Below are 17,479 nucleotides of genomic sequence, written 5' to 3' on the forward strand. Positions count from 1 at the left end.
TGAAACTCGGGGATTAAGTAGTGTGATCTTTCACTCAAAAACCTAGGCCTCAGATACTGTACGCTTTTTCATGTTCACCTATTTAAAAGCCAAAAAATCATCAAGAAAATTACAGAAATGTATAATTGCAGAAAATGTGATATTTACAATATCTAAATACATGTAATTCAATTATCATGAAACAGCCAATTAAATATTGCATTGGATCTGACTATTCATCACATCGTTTGCTGCCATTATTTAAAGCATGTGTACACAATGCTTTGTCACGTGCTAAAATAGTTGGAAAATAATTTTGTCACTTGGCTAAAAGTTGGTTTATTATAAGTTTTATGAATAATTTTTAATGAAATGTTAATTTGAATCTTTGAAATAACTATTTTTGCATAAAAGAAATAATTACTGTAATGAGAGGGCGACCCGAACATGTGTTTTACGAAGCCATTGTTGTATACACTGTGCTTTTGTTAGATAGCCCCTCAGGGTAAAGAAATACCAAAAGAATTTTTTCCCCACGCACTTTAATAAGGCCAAAAAAATTAATTACTTGGTTCTCAGGCCCGCCCGCATCTCATTTAACAATGCGCATTACCCATTTTTATCATTTAAATGAATAAAATAAAATTTCTCTCATGCGCTCGTAAGGTGCTAAAAAAAAATCCGGAAACCCCGACCGCATTTTAGAGACTCCTGTCGGTAAAATGTTTGACAAACGTCTGGATGATACAGACACGTGCAATCAAATTGCGCCATGGTTTGAGTAATGGCGGCCCCCATATTTAACCCGTGTTGTCGCCTTTGCCACAACATTTTGTCTAAAAAACAAAGACGAGCGATTTTAGAATGTTTTGGGATTTACGATCAACTTCTAGAGATAATTGATAATGTATCTCACCCAAATGACGATAAAGGACGGTATGTGCAGGAATATACTGAACAAACTCGGCAAAATTTAGTACCGTATCAAAACGAAAGTAGAAACGCTGAAATCTGAATGACATGTTTTGATACGTGATTTACTCCTCAAACACAAAGATGACATAGGCTTACAGCAATTATGCACACTTCAATAAAAAATAAGATTGTTGTTTTCATCTGTCAACTCCATTTTGTAAACATACACATGTAACAGAATTCTAATGCATTATCTGATTCACTGGATTTTGACACAATCTGAGCAAACTGGTATAAGATAAGTTTATTCCAATTTTGGGCCCAGAGGGCATAACAGTAAGACATTTTATAAAGAAGGAAATTCAAAAAAGAAAGAAAGTTTACAACATTAACTACAGGTTACATAGACTGCATGTGGATGCAGCATGTTGGGGAAACAAGTACATACATATATGAATTGCTAATCATGTATATATACAAGTAGATGGACAGTATCAGTATTATACCAATATATGAATAATAAACTATAATGATTTTTGCAGTTTTAAAGCATCACTTCTTTTTCTGAAAGTTTGCACTAAATATTCACTCAATTTGACAATTACTGGTTTGTCTTCATTAATCATCAACCAAGTAAATTTGTCCTTATTTGTTAGATAGATAAAATTTTTGTTGAGCTTGATTATACCATTAAAAAACATATTTCTCTCTTCAACATAGAATGGACAATCAGTAAGGATCTTCAACACAACAATTAAGGTTACATAATTCACATATTCTTTTGTTTCTTTCTAAAGAAATCTTCTGGCCAGAATTGGATTTTGTATGGTATATATCGTACATGTTCCCTCCAATATGCTTTTACTGTGCAGATAACACAGTTGAGCAAATTGAAGGGGCTTATCTCACTTGTGAAAGCTGAAGGGCTAATCAATTGCCACACAAAAAGAATGTAGAAAATGCAAGAGAAGAGAAGGAAATAATGTTTTTTTTTTCTGTCAATGTGTATTGAGCAATGGATTAAAAAAAAAAAAGTTTTGAAATAAAATAAAAAAAGAAATCCCTCGTCTGTTTTTTATGAGGTAAAATGGAAAAAAAGAAGACCTCTCTCCCTCATTTATTTTTCACAAAACTGGCCTGAGAACCAAGTAATTATTTTTTTCTGGCCTAAGTGAAACAAGAAATCATGCATAATGTCAGAGACATAAATTAACATGTGAGCATGCATAGCAATATATACAGGTAGATATATATTATATAAACACACACAGTCCTAATGTTTGTAATATATTGTTGTGAATACACATTTCAAAATCATCTCAAAAAGTTTGCAAATTATTATGCTTTGTTTAGAATTCATTATTTCTGCTAAAATATTAAGTGAAAATTACTGCAAAGTATACAGTCAAGATTACCGCTTAGTCAAAATTTTTGCTGCGTATTATACACTCAAAAGTGCATTTTTTCACCAACTTTTAGACCCAAAGTGGGGTGTGTGTATTAAACACAACTGCGTATTATATTTGGCAAAATACGGTACACATACATCACGTATGTTATGAATTGATATGTAGCTGTAGACATCAAGCATTTTTTTTTATCACAGTGCTGAATGGCCCAATTTCACCAAACAGCAATAAGAGCAATGACCCCAATCTCCTGAAGTGGTTTGGTACAGATGTCCTGAAAACTCCGCTTCCCCACATGCCACCCCTTCCCACACAGGGACAGAGAGTAATGACTGTGGACGAGATAGAGCGCCACACTCAGGCAGTGTCCAATTAAAGACCGGGGAAACTGGATCTGAATTGTTCTAATAAGCTAGTCGAAATGTAGTGTTGAGAATGGCTGAGGTATTGGGAATGAAATTACGCATAAGATTGAATGTGTGCATTGCATGAATGCTTGAATCAAGTGCATGTAGAGTTAATATTTTGAATATAACCCTCATTTTGTCTATTATTTTTGATATTTTTCTTTTGCAACTGTGTACTTTTTAAACAGATATGGTTGCTGATTTGGACTAAAAAAAAATTGTAACGTACATGTAGCTAACAACGGAATGAATATGTCCCTGTATATTGTGCTGTGTCGACATTTGTATATTCTATGTGGTATTGTAAATAATTTTTTGTCTCTTATTTCAAATTTTCCTTTTCTGATTGATGTTGTGAATCAATGTTATACATTGTAAGGCATCCACTGTAAATATTGTACCATAGTTGTTAAAATTAGTATTTGCCATTGTAAATTTTGTGGTCGTATTCCTGTTAATGTTTTTGCCACACCTTGTATATAGACTTTGTTGACTGTGTGTAGTGGTAGAGATCCAGTGTGCTGGGTGTTTATACACATATCAGCTTCACACAACAATGCCAGTTTGTTGGTCACTGTTATATGAATGATTATGAATGAAAGTGATTGAGTGATAAATATTAGATATTTGTATTGATATCGTATGCCTCCCTTCGGTGATTTTTGCACAAATCACTGTGTTAATTTTTGCACTTGCATTTATGTACAGTTGTAAATATTAGTTATTTTTAAATATGTACAGTAGCTTTTGAGTATGTAGTACAGTATATGTTCATATTAAAAAAAAATGTTGAAACATTTTTCTAAATAAATATTGATACATTTGTATATTAGAAACAAGTATATTTTGATTTGTTCTAAGAAGTTTCTTCTCTAGAATTCATATATGTGGCATATCATTTCTCATCTCCCAGCATTTCATATTCATTTATATATGGAGACAGTATTGCTTCAAATGTATATTGAGGTCTTTATGTTTATCTGAATGTTATATGAAGAAACATGGTGCAATTAAAATGTCTGTAACCTGACTACTTATATGTGCTTGCTTATATTGTACATGCAAACTTCTCAGTTATAAAAATGATGGGCAAATCTGTCTATTAATATTGTTCAGTGCATACAGTGTTTAAGATACTCAGTCAATTATTTATAGTATATACTTTGAAGTTTTAACCGTATTTTCAACAGTACGTTTTCATAGTTACATTTGTAAAGTAGACACATTTTCAATCCATGATGCATATCTTATATGTGTATTTTTCAATTATGTGTATTTTGCAAAAGTTTAAAATGAGTAACAGAAAGCAAAACAGTTACTGTATTTTAAAGTTTTGTGGAATCCATTGATAGTTAATCAAAGAATAGAACAGCCTAGTTTAGTTCGGGTCTTATAAAATCATACGTGAATATTTTTGTTGTACAGTTACAGCGTTGGATTCTTGGTTAATTTACATTTTTCTATTAGTGCTAATTATATTTAGTACCTGTTAAAAATTGTATGTCTTAATTAATAATTTTTTCATGATGTGACCAAATGTGTAGAAGGATGAGTGTTTCATTTTTGATGTGCTTTAGAACACAACACGGGGATAAATTGCATGTTCGCCTGAAGTTATTGGCCATCTTACTGAAGGTCTTCACAGTTTGGAAAAGTGATATGTTATATAGGAGAATTTGTAAGGTGATTAATATTTCATTATTTTGTTTGCAAGTGTAGAATATGAAAATGTATTGGTTTGAATACAAAATTTAGAGCTTGTCTGCTATATCCAGATTTATATTCAAATATGTTCAGTATCAATATTTATTTTTTTGTGCATATCGTATAAAAAATAGACTAGTACCAACATTAATGGGGTAGAGCTGAATGCTTTTCTATTCTGTAATGTTCAGATAACTAGATTGAACAGTTGTGTAATTATTACACTCTATAGTGAAAATAGTCACACAAGTTCGATATTATAACATTTGTAAAATTATACATTCTTTCCTCTCTGAATTCAATGTTAAGCGACAGTCTTAAATTAATGTTTCAGGATATCAGTATGTGGACCAAAAAATGTTAAAATTTGGAGACTATAAATATGAGTATTTTCTTAAAGTAGAGCTTCATGCATGAAAGGATGACAGAAGTGAGAAAGAGTTCATCAAATTTTTGTGTTGAGTAAATGTTTTGATGTTGACAAACATTTGAAACCTTGCAAAATGTTGTTTATCAGACAAGTGGTGAGATAAAATTGTCGAACCCATGACCTTTGGCCAAATATTTGTCTTAAGTTTATTAAAATTTTATTTTGCTGTAAATGATTTTCAACGGTTAAATCTACTCGGACACAAAAACATTCTCTTAGAGCACCAAGTTTAAACAGTGGAAGTATTCAGTAGATATGTTAGTTCTTTTTGATGAGTGAACCAATACAGCAATGTCAAACGTATTGGTTTAAACACTCCATCTTTGATATGTGAATGTGTTTACATGTATTTGTGGTTTTTAATAGAATGCTCTAGCTTTTCTATTGTTCAGTTGACAAAAAGTACAATAAAGTAAAAAGTTATAAATATGTAAAACAAGCTTTTCTTTTTCTCCAGTTCTTTATTATAGATATGTATTTAGCAGTTGTCTGTATGTTTTATGTATTGAGTTCTGTGCAATGATTGTAGAAGTCAGTTTTGTAAAATTATAAAAGGGAAGAGATGAAGATAATGTTTAGTTTGTTATGGCAAAGATGTGTCATGGTCATGTTTAGTTTAAAAGTAAGCCAAGTGCTTGGGTTCATATTCATTTTATCTCATTGCTTTTCTGAAATAAAGAATGAAATCTTATGTGTTAGTTTTCTGTCAACACCTGCATATACAGTGTATATGTAATGGTTTTGGGATGAAATTGCTGTACGTGTATAGTTGTAGAAGTACTGAAGAGAGGACACGCGTTTACTAGGATTTAATGCCCCCACCATAAAATGGCTGGGGAGTGTAGTGTTTATCCGTTCTCTAGACTTTTATTTCACCATGTTTCCAGATGTTGAGCTGATTTTAGTGATTGATGGTTCAATTGCACCGGAGCTTGACAATGTGATCACCCTTTATTTAGCAGGTGACCATAAACGGGCATTACAGCCGGCTTGCAAGTGCCCAAGTATACATGCTTATCGGATTCGGCATCGTGTTGTATACAATTTTCAAGAGAATTAAGATTTAAAAAATGGTTTGTGAAAAAGTTTTTAGTATTCTGAATAAAATTGAATACTGTTATGGAGTCTAATTTATACTTTGTTGCATAACATTCACCTCGGCAACATTCGAGAAAGGAAGTAATTTATTAAAATGGACATGTGAAATTGCACAGAGCTTTTGAAATGAAAAATGATGACCTAGCTTGTGAGCATCAATATTTTGTTACATCATTGGATTAAGGTATTTTGTTGCCAGAGTTACATCATTGGTGTGAGACTCGAACATTTCACCAGATTGTCTCCAAGGGAAATAACTTCAACCTGGGCTATATATTTTGAACCAAGGGGGATAGGGTTTTCATATTTTACATGTAGATGCCTCATGAAGAGACCTTTGTTTTGGTACCAAGACTTGTTAACTAAATTGATAGGTTATTAAGTAGAGGCATGCTTGCTGGCGAGCTATGTTGTCTTCTGACAATTCTTATTTAAAGGACAGCAACTTCTCTTTAATCATTTGAAGAACTTCTTTTAAATTAATTATGGTGATACTGCACATATGCTAAATGCATACTGTACTTCGGAAAAGCAGAAAGGGAATGTACCAAAATTGTGAGTTTCGTAACTTTTCATCAGTATGGACACTTTCAGGGGGTATTTGTATTTTAAGAACTTGCTGGTGTTTTATATACTGCTGCTAAGTATTAGAATTTAGCTTAGATATGCAGAACAAGAAAATCGGATTTCATAACCCTTCAGGCTAGTGATACCTCAACTACTTGGTTGACCGATACGGCCTGTACAAGTAGGAAGTTATGATACAGACTTCAGTCAATTTGTTAAAGCAAAGGTCACTAGAAGACAAAATTTTGAAAGCGAACCAAGACAAACAATTATTAAGTCATCCCAGTCTTTTTGTGCATTGTTCTAGTATATTTCTCTGAAGTGAGTTTGTTCTTCTAAAACCAGTCTGTTCTGTTCCAAGTTGTTGTGTACCATACAGTATGTAGGGGATTTATACTACCTCGCTAGCTTTTCTAGTGATGTGGTAGTCTCTCTTGATCATGCAAGTTGAGCATGTTCAGACCGCTGCATGTTACTAAATGGTGGCAGCATAGTGACTAGTGTTTGGTGGGATCATGGAGCTAGCTGTTCTAGTGATGTGGTAGAGTCTCTCTCTTGATCATGTAAGTTAAGCAACAGCGAGCATGTTCAGACCACTGCACAGTTACATTATCAATTCCATTTCGTATCTGTACCTTCAGAATATTTTGGATGGCACAATATTAGCTTTGTCACTTTAGTTGCCATGGTTACCCAGGTAAGCCTTCTTTCTTTGATATTGTAACTAACAGTGATCTTTTTCAATTTGGTGAAATTAAAACACAAGCAGCATCATAAATGTGCCTTGGACCTGTTTTAATATGTCACTCAAAAGCTTTGATTCAAGAGTACAATTTATCAAATTCATATGTAAGCATCTTTGTGTAAAAACCATGGCCTTAGTATCTGGATGGGACTACAGTAGGGGGCTAATTGTTTTACACAGACATAGCAAAGTTTTTCTTTAAAAAAAATTGCCCAACAAAACATTATACATTTCTATGCAAGCATCCTCATGTAATTCAGATTAAAGTTTGTTTAAAGAACGACCACAAGTTTCTTTCAAATACAATTTAGAAATATATAGAACCATAACTTCTACTGGTAAGCATCCTGATGTAGTCTTAGATTGATTTTTTTAAAATCATGGGACCAATAGAGTTTTTCACTTTTAACATATCAAATATATGAATCTTTATCTATATGAACATATGATCAAGGCAGTTAAGGTGGGATTTCTTGTTCATGAGCATCTGTTGAGATCCTGTTCTATTTTTATGTCATGTTTAAAGAGCAAGTTAAATTGTTGAGTATTAATTAAACATCATGTTTAATATTCAACAATTTAACTTGCTCTTTAAACATGTCTTAATATCCAGACAAAATGTAACATGTAGATGTAAAAGATTTTATTGCATACCATAACAATCACAACGTGTTGTCTGTCAGTCTGTGTACGATAAAGGCATCTTTCTGATTCCAATTTTACATCATTTCTCACCTCTTTGTTGCCGAGAGTACAATTAATCAAAACAACATTAAAAATGAGAAACATCAAATACAGACTATATATGTAACTCATCTGCCCCTCACAACCAAACAATACATACTGATTAAAAACGAATATGTAATTCATACACACACACACTTAATGATAATCAAACAAATAATGACTGTCCACTCTCTGCTAATACAGAGAAAACAACTTCAACAGGCAGTTTGAGCAACTGTTATACATCTAGGTGACTGAACTGGTGTTAACAAAATGATCTATGGCAATACTCTCTTGTAGAGTGTTCTGTTCACACAGCTTCGTATCACACATTCAGAGAGCAGAAATCGGAGGACTCCAGTTCTGAAAGGGGGCACCTGTTTCATCTGTCATCTGTCCTTTTTCCTTCCTTTCTTGGACCTGGGGGAGGGAGTGTTTCCAGAGGCCCCAACAATGACCTGACTTTCCTGCAGCTCTGTTTCAGAGACCTCCGATGTCTCCGATAATTTCTGTTGTGCCCCCATGTAAAACATCACATCACGGAGCTGGTCTCTCAATTCCTGAATCTCCTTAAATGCAAAACCTAAATCATCAGTATCCTATGGATATACATATATTATAGTGTTTCTCATGATCAAATGTTTGTGCTACATATAATCAAGAAAATTTCAATTCTAAAAACAGGGTGAGGGTATGAATGCTTCATGTTGGCATGTTTCATGAAGCATGTTAGAATTTATTTCCTATACTTTTACTGTAGATTCCTTATTTTTCTGGAGTACATATATCATGAAATGAAACGAGTAAGTCAAACTGCGAGAACATAAATTCGTGAATGCTCTATTCATCTAGTCTTTCCATGTATTTTAGAAATATAAAAAAAAAAAGCAAGTAATTTTAATTCGCGAGTGATGCCTCTCGCGAAATTACGCGATAATAAATTTCTTGTATATAATCAGGAATTTACAGTATTCTACATTCATTTCCGTCAGAATTCCCAGCCATTAAAATTGATGTACTATATTTATCAATATGGACACATGCATTGTTTAATACTGCAGCTCTCTCCTGATGAAATGGCCATCATTACAATTTGTAAAGATATCAAAGGCAAAAACATTGGAAATGCTAATATAGCAATGCATTCACATTTGTTTCTGTCAAGTCTACCGTAACTTCAAATTGCATGAATAACCTGATCCATGCAGTGTGATGCAAATCACTTGTGACATTGCACAAAAGAGCATTTACATTTTTGCGAAGTTGCAATTTTTACACATGAAATATGTAGAAAACATTTAAAATGTGAATGTAAGATACAGCTGCCTAGTTTGATGGGAAGAGGGGGATTGTCCATGAATTGAAACCTGTGGTAATTCTTGCATAAAAAGATGTTTATGTGTATTTCCACTAGCTCCAGTCAATTAATCACCCCGACTTATTTCTTGTTAAGCCAGAAGACTGGATAATCTAATCAAAATCGTATCTTTTCTTCTTGCCCCGATACTCTACTCCAGCAAGCAGAAAATATATTAAGATTTTAATTTGATTTAAGACTAGACAGAAATGGAATACACCAACCTGCTCCTTATTCTGTGAGAGGTCGTGAACCTGACTCTCCAGCACTGTGACCTTCTTCTGCCAGACCTGCTGGTTCTCCAACAAACACTTATTCATCTGCTTCTCCTCCTGCAAGTCCTTCAGTGCTGATGTTAAACGGCCGTGGAGCTACAACAGGAGAACTCACTCAGTTGGAATTTATCTTTGAGATATGTAGGTACACGTATTTCAGTCGATGTTTTCAGTATTGTTTAACTTACATGTGAACACTTCTTTTCCACAGACTGCTTTTCTCTATTCACAGCATGTAGTTCAATTTTCACTTTCTCTAAATCATCTATAGTGGTTTTGTATTTCACATCCAAGATATCAGCCTGAAAATTAATAGACTTATGAAAATCTAAATGGACAACAAAAAGTTTGATACTTATAAATAAACAACTGTGTGCATATGATTCCCAACAAGAGACTGGAAAAAATCTTACTCTTTCTTGTGCACTTTTTTCTACTTGAGTCATCTTCTGTTCAAAATACTTCCGTTGCTGTTCAAGCTGACTTGTCAAGAGATATGTGTACTAAAATAGATTATGATAAGAAATTACATGTATAATACATGCCCAATGCTATGTAAGAAACATTTGATATCCAAGATATATCTGGCCTCAGGACCACCAACATCAAGTTTTCAAAGGTTGGTGGTTTTGTGACCAGACCTTTGAGAAATGGACGGTAAATCACACAAGTTGACACCACTCTTACCTCCAGTGATAGAGCATCAACCTTGCCATCCATTTCTGAACTTTGCTGGTCCTCCACTGCCACCAGTTTACCATCACCTTTACTCTGAACCAAACGATGAACAAAATTATCTCCAACATAATCCCAAACTCGATTGTTACCCAATTGCATGGCATAAGTGTGCTGTGTTTCTTGAAAATGCCTGAAATTTAGCATGTTGTTAATACATCATCATGTGATTCTCTCCTGTGAATTGCATACGAGGTTGTAGTACATTTCATTTCTATTCTTGACACATATTAAACAGTATATCCTACAACACCCAACTCTTACTTGTAAGCATGCAGCTCTACATATCTGCCACATCCAATGTTACCACACACCAAGCAAATCCATAAACTCTGCAAGAAAAATACACACTCATTCTGAAATAAGAATATGGAACGCAGACGCAGGGTTATCCGCTCTTGACCATCTCACTACAAAGTGTATGACATAACAATCATATATAAATTTTTCAATATACATGTATTCATTACTTTTAAGAAAACATTTACATCTAGTACATACAGGTTGAAACAATCACTGCTCTATACCATGTACCATTAAAACACATTCAATACTGAATGACTGATTTCTTAGCAGTGAGCCACATGGCACAAAATTTAATAAGGCAAACTTTGCATAAGCATGATGGTTTGGATACCACAGATTAAAAAGCCAATGTTTACATATATAAGTTTCAACTTTTTAGGATTCATGTCACATGGTGGAGGAGGTGATCATTTTATAATGGTAATGTTGAGGAAGGGAAGCAACGGAAAAAAAGTGTGTTTAGTTAGATTTCTGTGTTGAGATATACTGAATCAAATCTAAGGCAAATCTTCAATACTTCATTTCTGTTACTGCATACTTCATTTCCCAGACAGAGTGTGTGGTAGTTATCTAAACACTGCTGAATTACTAAATTGAAAACTGTCCCGAGAACCAAATATGTTGAACCTGATATGACTCCCAAAGGTATCCTTACATTTCATTTTAAAAGTTTAGAAAGATATCTTTAAGTTACCTCCTGAGAGCCACAAGTCATACATCTCTGGTCAGCTGTTTCCTCGGGGGTCTGGCAGTATCGACATACTGGACAGCTACAGATACATGAACAACATCGCCATTACAACATACTTCATTTGAACCAAGGTATTCAAAGTCCGACACAATGTCCCTAAAAGTAACTCACCTTGTATCTCCCCATTTTGCTAAACAGTTGACATGAAAAGTGTGATTGCACAGAATCGTCAATACTGGTGTACCATCTACAGACTCATCCTGTAAACAAAAACAATTTTATCTCAACCCAGAAACAACAAGTCCTTTTCTTGCATAATTTGGTCAAATTGTAAAGACTTTTTATTCGTATCATACTCCTACCATTCTGTCTAGACAAACAGGACAGTTAGGAAGTTCTGTCAGACCAGTCACAGGTAAACAGGCCCCCTGGAAAAAACAAAAAGTGATGCATTATGGGATCATTCTTTTCTTGAATACAAGTTATTTGACCTAAATCATGTTTTTCAGATGTGAAATTGTCATTCTTATGTATATTAAATGTGGTTGCCTTGTTCAAAGATTATGTTCTTGTGAGTAATTTTGTATATATATGTTGTATGTAGTGATGAACAAATTAAACATTTGTAAAAATAGTATCTTCCTAATAGGACTGAAAAGGTAAGAATACAGAAAACTGTCTTTGAGCACAAATCCACAGCAAAAAATTACCCAAACCTGACAAATGAGAACACTAACCTCTGAGTCTTTCATGACCTCCACCTTTGCCACATAAATAAGCTGACAAATGTCTGGTTCTATTGAGTTAAAGGACACATTGTTGTATGTGTTGAAAAACTCATCTGCCAGTCTCTGATTGCAGAACTTTATGAGGACCATGTACTGGTTTGGAGTGGTGTCCCTGATAATCCTCATGTACTCAATACCTTCGCTACAACATTCAAATTTTCATCTATAGGTATTGTACATAAACAAAACAACAAATTTGAATTTGAAAAGAATGTCTTGTATAAGATCAAAGCAATGTTATTCTGCTCAAGATGAAACCTGGGAATTCTAAATTATCATTCATGGCACAGTGCCAACTACGTGCAACTTACACCACTGGGGCAGTGAATTTAACCAAATCATGAATAGTGTAGGCTGCTGGCACAGCTAACATACAAATCAATTCACTTCTAGGGACCTCTTCCTTTAATAATGTCTTCTTGCTGGCGATAAAATGAAAACAGTTCTTGTAATAAATTTTGTTATGTAATGCAAATTTTTACATGCTTCACATCAAATAATAACATTGGTTTCCTTTCCATTGAGAAACACCTTTTTGAATACTCTTGATATAAGTCCCTACTTGTCTTTGTACAGGTGTAAGATTCCACATGTCCTCTCTACCATCGGATTTCCTGAGAAGAATTGAATTGTAGGGGAGTCACGGGGACTGCTCCTCAGCCTTCCCCCACTGTGGGGCCTCTCTCCCCTTTGACCGGGATTTGGCCTGTCATCACTTTCATCAATTGGCTGGAAAAAAACTTCCTTTGAAACTATTTTCTCTCCACTTGATGTTGACGCATTGGATGCTACAGAGCCTTCTCTGGAAAAGGCACCAATTTCTGGATTCTTTCGTTTAGTCTCTTCACTGACCTTCTCTGTTGAAAGGTTTGAGTGTTTTTCTGCTTGTTCACTCATGTCTAGAAATAGGGATAATTTCTAATTTAAAAATAATGTTAAGGAAAGGTGTAAGGAATCTTTCTTTTAATTAGAGTTTTACCTTATGGTTAGGTAATGATAATTCATCATGATGAATACCATAAGTTGTTAATGATGAACAAACCATTTAAATACGTCTCTATTGTCAGGTCGGTGAATATCCTCTCTCCTCTGCACTTCTTTACCAATAAATCCTGCAAAATATCTTTTTTCGAGCTGCAAGCAGCCTCAGCGTAACTGGCTTTGAGTTTAGCTGTCTCCTTTTCACCGAGTACTTCAAAGTCTGGTGCTAGAAAAAAAAAATCAAATGAAAACAAAGTTTCACATTCATTGAGACATGTGCAAAGGGCTATGGATTTGCAATATTATGAAAACAAATGTGAAATTTGATTAAAAGCTCACTGAGAAAAGCACATCATGAAAATGTATGTTATTTCACAACTAAACCGACGGGCAGTCATTGCATCAGATTTATGAGAGACACTTTTCCATGGCTATATGGAGGAAAGATTTTTTCCCCCTCTTGTTTTGGTTTATATTTCAGACTATATACAAGATAAGTCTTCCCTTGATATGGATATAAAAACTAAGGGAGAAGAATTCAATTTCACATTAAGAAAAGTGTCTCATTTTTACAGTAACTGTCAAATAAAAAAATTGTGAAAATATTTGAATCTGGATAAATACATTGCTTAGCTTATACAGCATAAATGCGACAATGCATGTATAAGTAAATTTTATTTAGATTTGGCACATATATACATATTTGTGTAAGTGCTTTTACTTACAAGAGAGAGAGAGAGAGAGAGAGAGAGAGAGAGAGAGAGAGAGAGAGAGAGAGAGAGCCTGTGTCTGATCGCTGGACAAAGTGTACTGACACTAATGCACAACTCATTACTGGGTCTTTAAGTTCATCCCATTCAATAATTGTCCTTGGGAATAGTCGAATTGATGTTGCTGAGTAGCTTTTTCCTAATATTGAAAACCATTTAGTTGTTTTGTTGACGAAAGTCACTATGTTGATATGTCGCTATGCCAGTCTGGGTTGTCATACATGGTAGACGCTTTACTGAACTAAACCTCTTTGAATTCACCTTTTTTTCTGTTGGTATATGTATTAATTTGTCTGTATACTCAATATATCATTCAAGTGTTACTACAAAATTTTGAAAACTGATAAATATGACTTGTCACTTATCACTAAATGCTTTGTTAAAGAAGCCCTCTATTACCTTTATAATTCAAATCAGTGGTGAGAGAATATCCCCTCTCAATTTCAAGCCGTAAAACTACCAAAGAAATCGACTCAGACATTTGGAAAACATCCGTATTTCGCTATTTTTTTTACGTAGGAAACTGGAAACTGTCAAAGTTTCCTTTCTTTCCTTCGTAGATTAAAGAGTTCCAATATAACTATTTCTTGAATCTGACGATAAGGAAAACAAAATCCGGATTGCTATATGACCAAGTGATCGACATTCTGCTGTTTGGTCATTTGTGTATTGAAGTTTCCAAACTTTAACATATTGTTTTTAAAGTGAGGGAGGGGCAGATTGAAAAGAAGTTGACTTCGACTGAAAAATATTCTTGACAAGCAAAACAAACAAACAAACAAACGAACGTACAAAAAAAAAAAAAAAAAAAAAAAAAAAGAGAGAAGAAACCAGATTGAAGAAATAACAGGGAAAACACAAAAAGTGGTAGTTTTTTAGAACTACAAAATCCTGAATCGGAAGGAAGACATTGGTTCTTCACTGCATGTGTTTTAACAATTCATCAGTTCAACATTTCCACTAGGTTACTACTGCTGTGATGAGGGGGGGGGGGGGGGGGGGGGGGGGGGGTTGTCAGCCATTATTTCTTTCTATGTATGTGAAAATAATAAATAATGCCAAAAAATATTACAGTGAAGATAATACAAAAAGCATATCTACTAAATCAATAAATAACTTTGCTGACTTGCTTAAATTTGATGACCACAAATATTATATGAACATGCTTTTCCACTTCAATGCTGAGAACGATTTTTGAATTGATATTTTTTTTTTCATTTCTAATATCTTTAGAATTTCATTCTAGAGTATCAAATCTTGAAATTTGAAACATTTCTTCCAAATATGCATGTATACATACTTTGGGAATTTCCAAATATGTAAAGGGGCATTAGCTGTAAAAGTGATGATAACCATTTCTTCCCTTAAAATCTCTCAATGACATAGGGATGTATATCAATGACTAATTAAAAGTCTTATTATGTACAAAAGAAGAGAAACCTAATAAACTACGTTATATAACCGCTTTTTAGTGTTTACAAAGAAATATGCAAGGAAGAATTATTGTCTTGCAAGACAAGGATTACATATTCATGTGCCTGTTTTGATGTTAAAAAAATGTTTGAAATAATAAAATACTGGTGTTATTATCAAAATTTATTATATGATTAAATAATTCCTAGCTCACTAATTGGCTGAGATCCAACAAAATGTAGAAATCAAACTACGTTATGTTTACCTGCACGTGACTTCCAGGTGAACATAAGGAATTATTTTTTCCACATAGGACCAAAAATAGGTCGTTGAAACTTACAATTAAAGCAAAGAACAATCTTGAAGGTTTTTTTTTAATCATTTAATCATATAATAAAACGGTCTCGGTGAATATTGTACTCCTCAGGTGTCTAAATCATCGTATTGACCTAAAAAACAGCAATAATTGTATAATATTATATACAGCGATTTTCTTTGAATTCAATTTTTGATGATAAAATGACAGCTAATGCTCCTTTAAAATTCTAAAATGATATGTAGTCTTCTGAAATTTGACAACATCACAACATCTCCGACATGGTGTGAATTTCAGACGTTTCTATTACGGTCATACATCGCATCCTGTGTGTATACAAACTTGGTATGTTGGCACTGCATAGTAATTCATCATAGCTAAAATCATACTCCTCATATAAACCATAGCATGGCGTGTAAAACTCTGCAATATTATACAAATCTTGATTTATAGTAGATAGTTTTGTTATTCATGTTCAAGAAAAATGTATGTGGACAAACCCAAGTAAGTTTCAATATTAGTTGTGGGAAAGAAAACATAGGTTAAATATATTGGTAAAAGTTTCATTTAAAGCAGATTTTTCAAATAACAAATTAATTCTGAACACAATTGAACAGTTTCTATAGTGTCTGTCACATCTAGTTTTGTTTTAAACACGCTATTTTCTATTGAGCAATCTACATAACACGAGCCTTGTTTACATAACAAAGAATTGTGAGTGTTGTATCTCACTTGTAACTCAACAACTCAAATTTTTGCTGACCATTAGAAATACCTTAATTAAGCATTGTAGACATTAAAAATGGGAAAACAAAATTTGAATTTTTTCAGTTCAAATCGTGTCTCTATGGAGCGCCAAATTAACATAAACTCAAATAATTGAAGATATCTTTAATTATTTGAAGATATCATCAATTCAATTATTGCTCTCTTTAATTGAATTAATGCGCGCATTAAATCAATTATTGCTCTCATCAAATGAATTAATGCGCGCTTCAATTCAATTATTGCTCTCATCAATTGAATTAACGCGCGCATCAATTTAATTAATGAGAGCAATAATTGATTTAATGCGCGCATTAATTCAATTATTGCTCTCTTCAATTCAATTGATGAGAGCATCAATTTAGTAGAAATATTGCTCGCAATAATTAATTTAGAGCATCAATTCTTTTAAAGAGAGCAACAATTCAATTAAAGATATCATTAATTCAATTGTGGATATGTTGAATTGAAGATATCTTTAATTATATAGTTGCTCTCTCTAAAAGAATTATTGCTCTCTTCAAATGAATTAAAGATATCATTATAATTCAATTGAAGAGAGCAATAATTGAATTAATGCGCGAATTAAATCAATTATTGCTCTCATCAAATAAATTAATGCGCGCATCAATTCAATTATTGCTCTCATCAATTGATTTAATGCGCGCATTATATCAATTATTGCTCTCTTCAATTGAATTGTAGCGCGCATCAATTCAATTGTTGATATCATTAATTCATTTGAAGAGATCATTAATTCAATTGAAGCGCGCATCAGTTCAGTTGAAGAATTAATGCTATCATCAATTCAATTAATGCGCGCAATAATTCAGAATTGAAGATATCATTAATTAGTTGAAGAGATCTTTAATTCAATTGTTGCGCGCATCAAATGAATTGATGATATCTTCAAATAATTGAAGATATCTTCAATTATTTGAGTTTATGTTAATTTGGCGTTCCATATGTCTCCGCCCTTTTATTTAACACACTGTTCTTCTCTTTCGCTTCCGAGTTGCTTAGTTCTCTTGAAAGCTCTTACATGTATCTGATTCTGGTAGTAGAGGAGATCCCTTTAAATCTCAGTCTTATTTTTTCGCTG

General features: G+C 33.4%; 2 protein-coding genes across 9 annotated transcripts in view; one reads left to right on the forward strand and one right to left on the reverse strand.

Annotated features, from left to right (window-relative positions):
• The window catches only part of LOC125646627 (eukaryotic translation initiation factor 4E transporter-like), a 47,555-nt gene extending 42,020 nt beyond the window's left edge, over positions 1–5,535 (forward strand). For all 8 annotated transcript variants that reach the window (XM_048873050.2, XM_048873066.2, XM_048873061.2 and 5 more), the window contains one exon: positions 2,501–5,535. In XM_048873050.2, coding sequence (XP_048729007.2) covers positions 2,501–2,679 — 179 coding nt within the window. In that variant the 3' untranslated portion in view covers positions 2,680–5,535. The remainder of the gene's footprint in view (positions 1–2,500) is intronic.
• Positions 5,536–7,880: 2,345 nt separating this feature from the next.
• LOC125646622 (BRCA1-associated protein-like) lies at positions 7,881–14,454 on the reverse strand. Its single transcript, XM_048873034.2, has 14 exons — positions 14,283–14,454; positions 13,175–13,339; positions 12,695–13,031; positions 12,444–12,554; positions 12,082–12,274; positions 11,707–11,772; positions 11,516–11,604; positions 11,348–11,423; positions 10,612–10,679; positions 10,300–10,480; positions 10,026–10,115; positions 9,801–9,914; positions 9,562–9,708; positions 7,881–8,549 (listed from the first exon to the last, which is right to left on the reverse strand). The coding sequence occupies exons 1-14, from the start codon at positions 14,362–14,364 to the stop codon at positions 8,370–8,372; spliced, it is 1,899 nt and encodes a 632-aa protein (XP_048728991.2). The 5' UTR covers positions 14,365–14,454; the 3' UTR covers positions 7,881–8,369.
• Between the last annotated feature and the right edge of the window lie 3,025 nt (positions 14,455–17,479).

The sequence above is a fragment of the Ostrea edulis genome, chromosome 1 (genome assembly GCF_947568905.1).
Source record: "Ostrea edulis chromosome 1, xbOstEdul1.1, whole genome shotgun sequence".
In the NCBI taxonomy this organism is placed as follows: Eukaryota; Metazoa; Mollusca; class Bivalvia; order Ostreida; family Ostreidae; genus Ostrea; species Ostrea edulis.

Excerpts from the sequence above, each read along its gene's own strand:
- LOC125646622 (XM_048873034.2), bottom strand. The coding sequence starts at position 14,364 with ATGTCTGAGTCGATTTCTTTGGTAGTTTTACGGCTTGAAATTGAGAGG. Across the intron at positions 12,275-12,443 it reads AAATTCACTGCCCCAGTGGT|CGAAGGTATTGAGTACATGA; the intron begins GTAAGTTGCACG and ends TGAATGTTGTAG. Across the intron at positions 9,709-9,800 it reads TGGAAAAGAAGTGTTCACAT|CTCCACGGCCGTTTAACATC; the intron begins GTAAGTTAAACA and ends CTCCTGTTGTAG.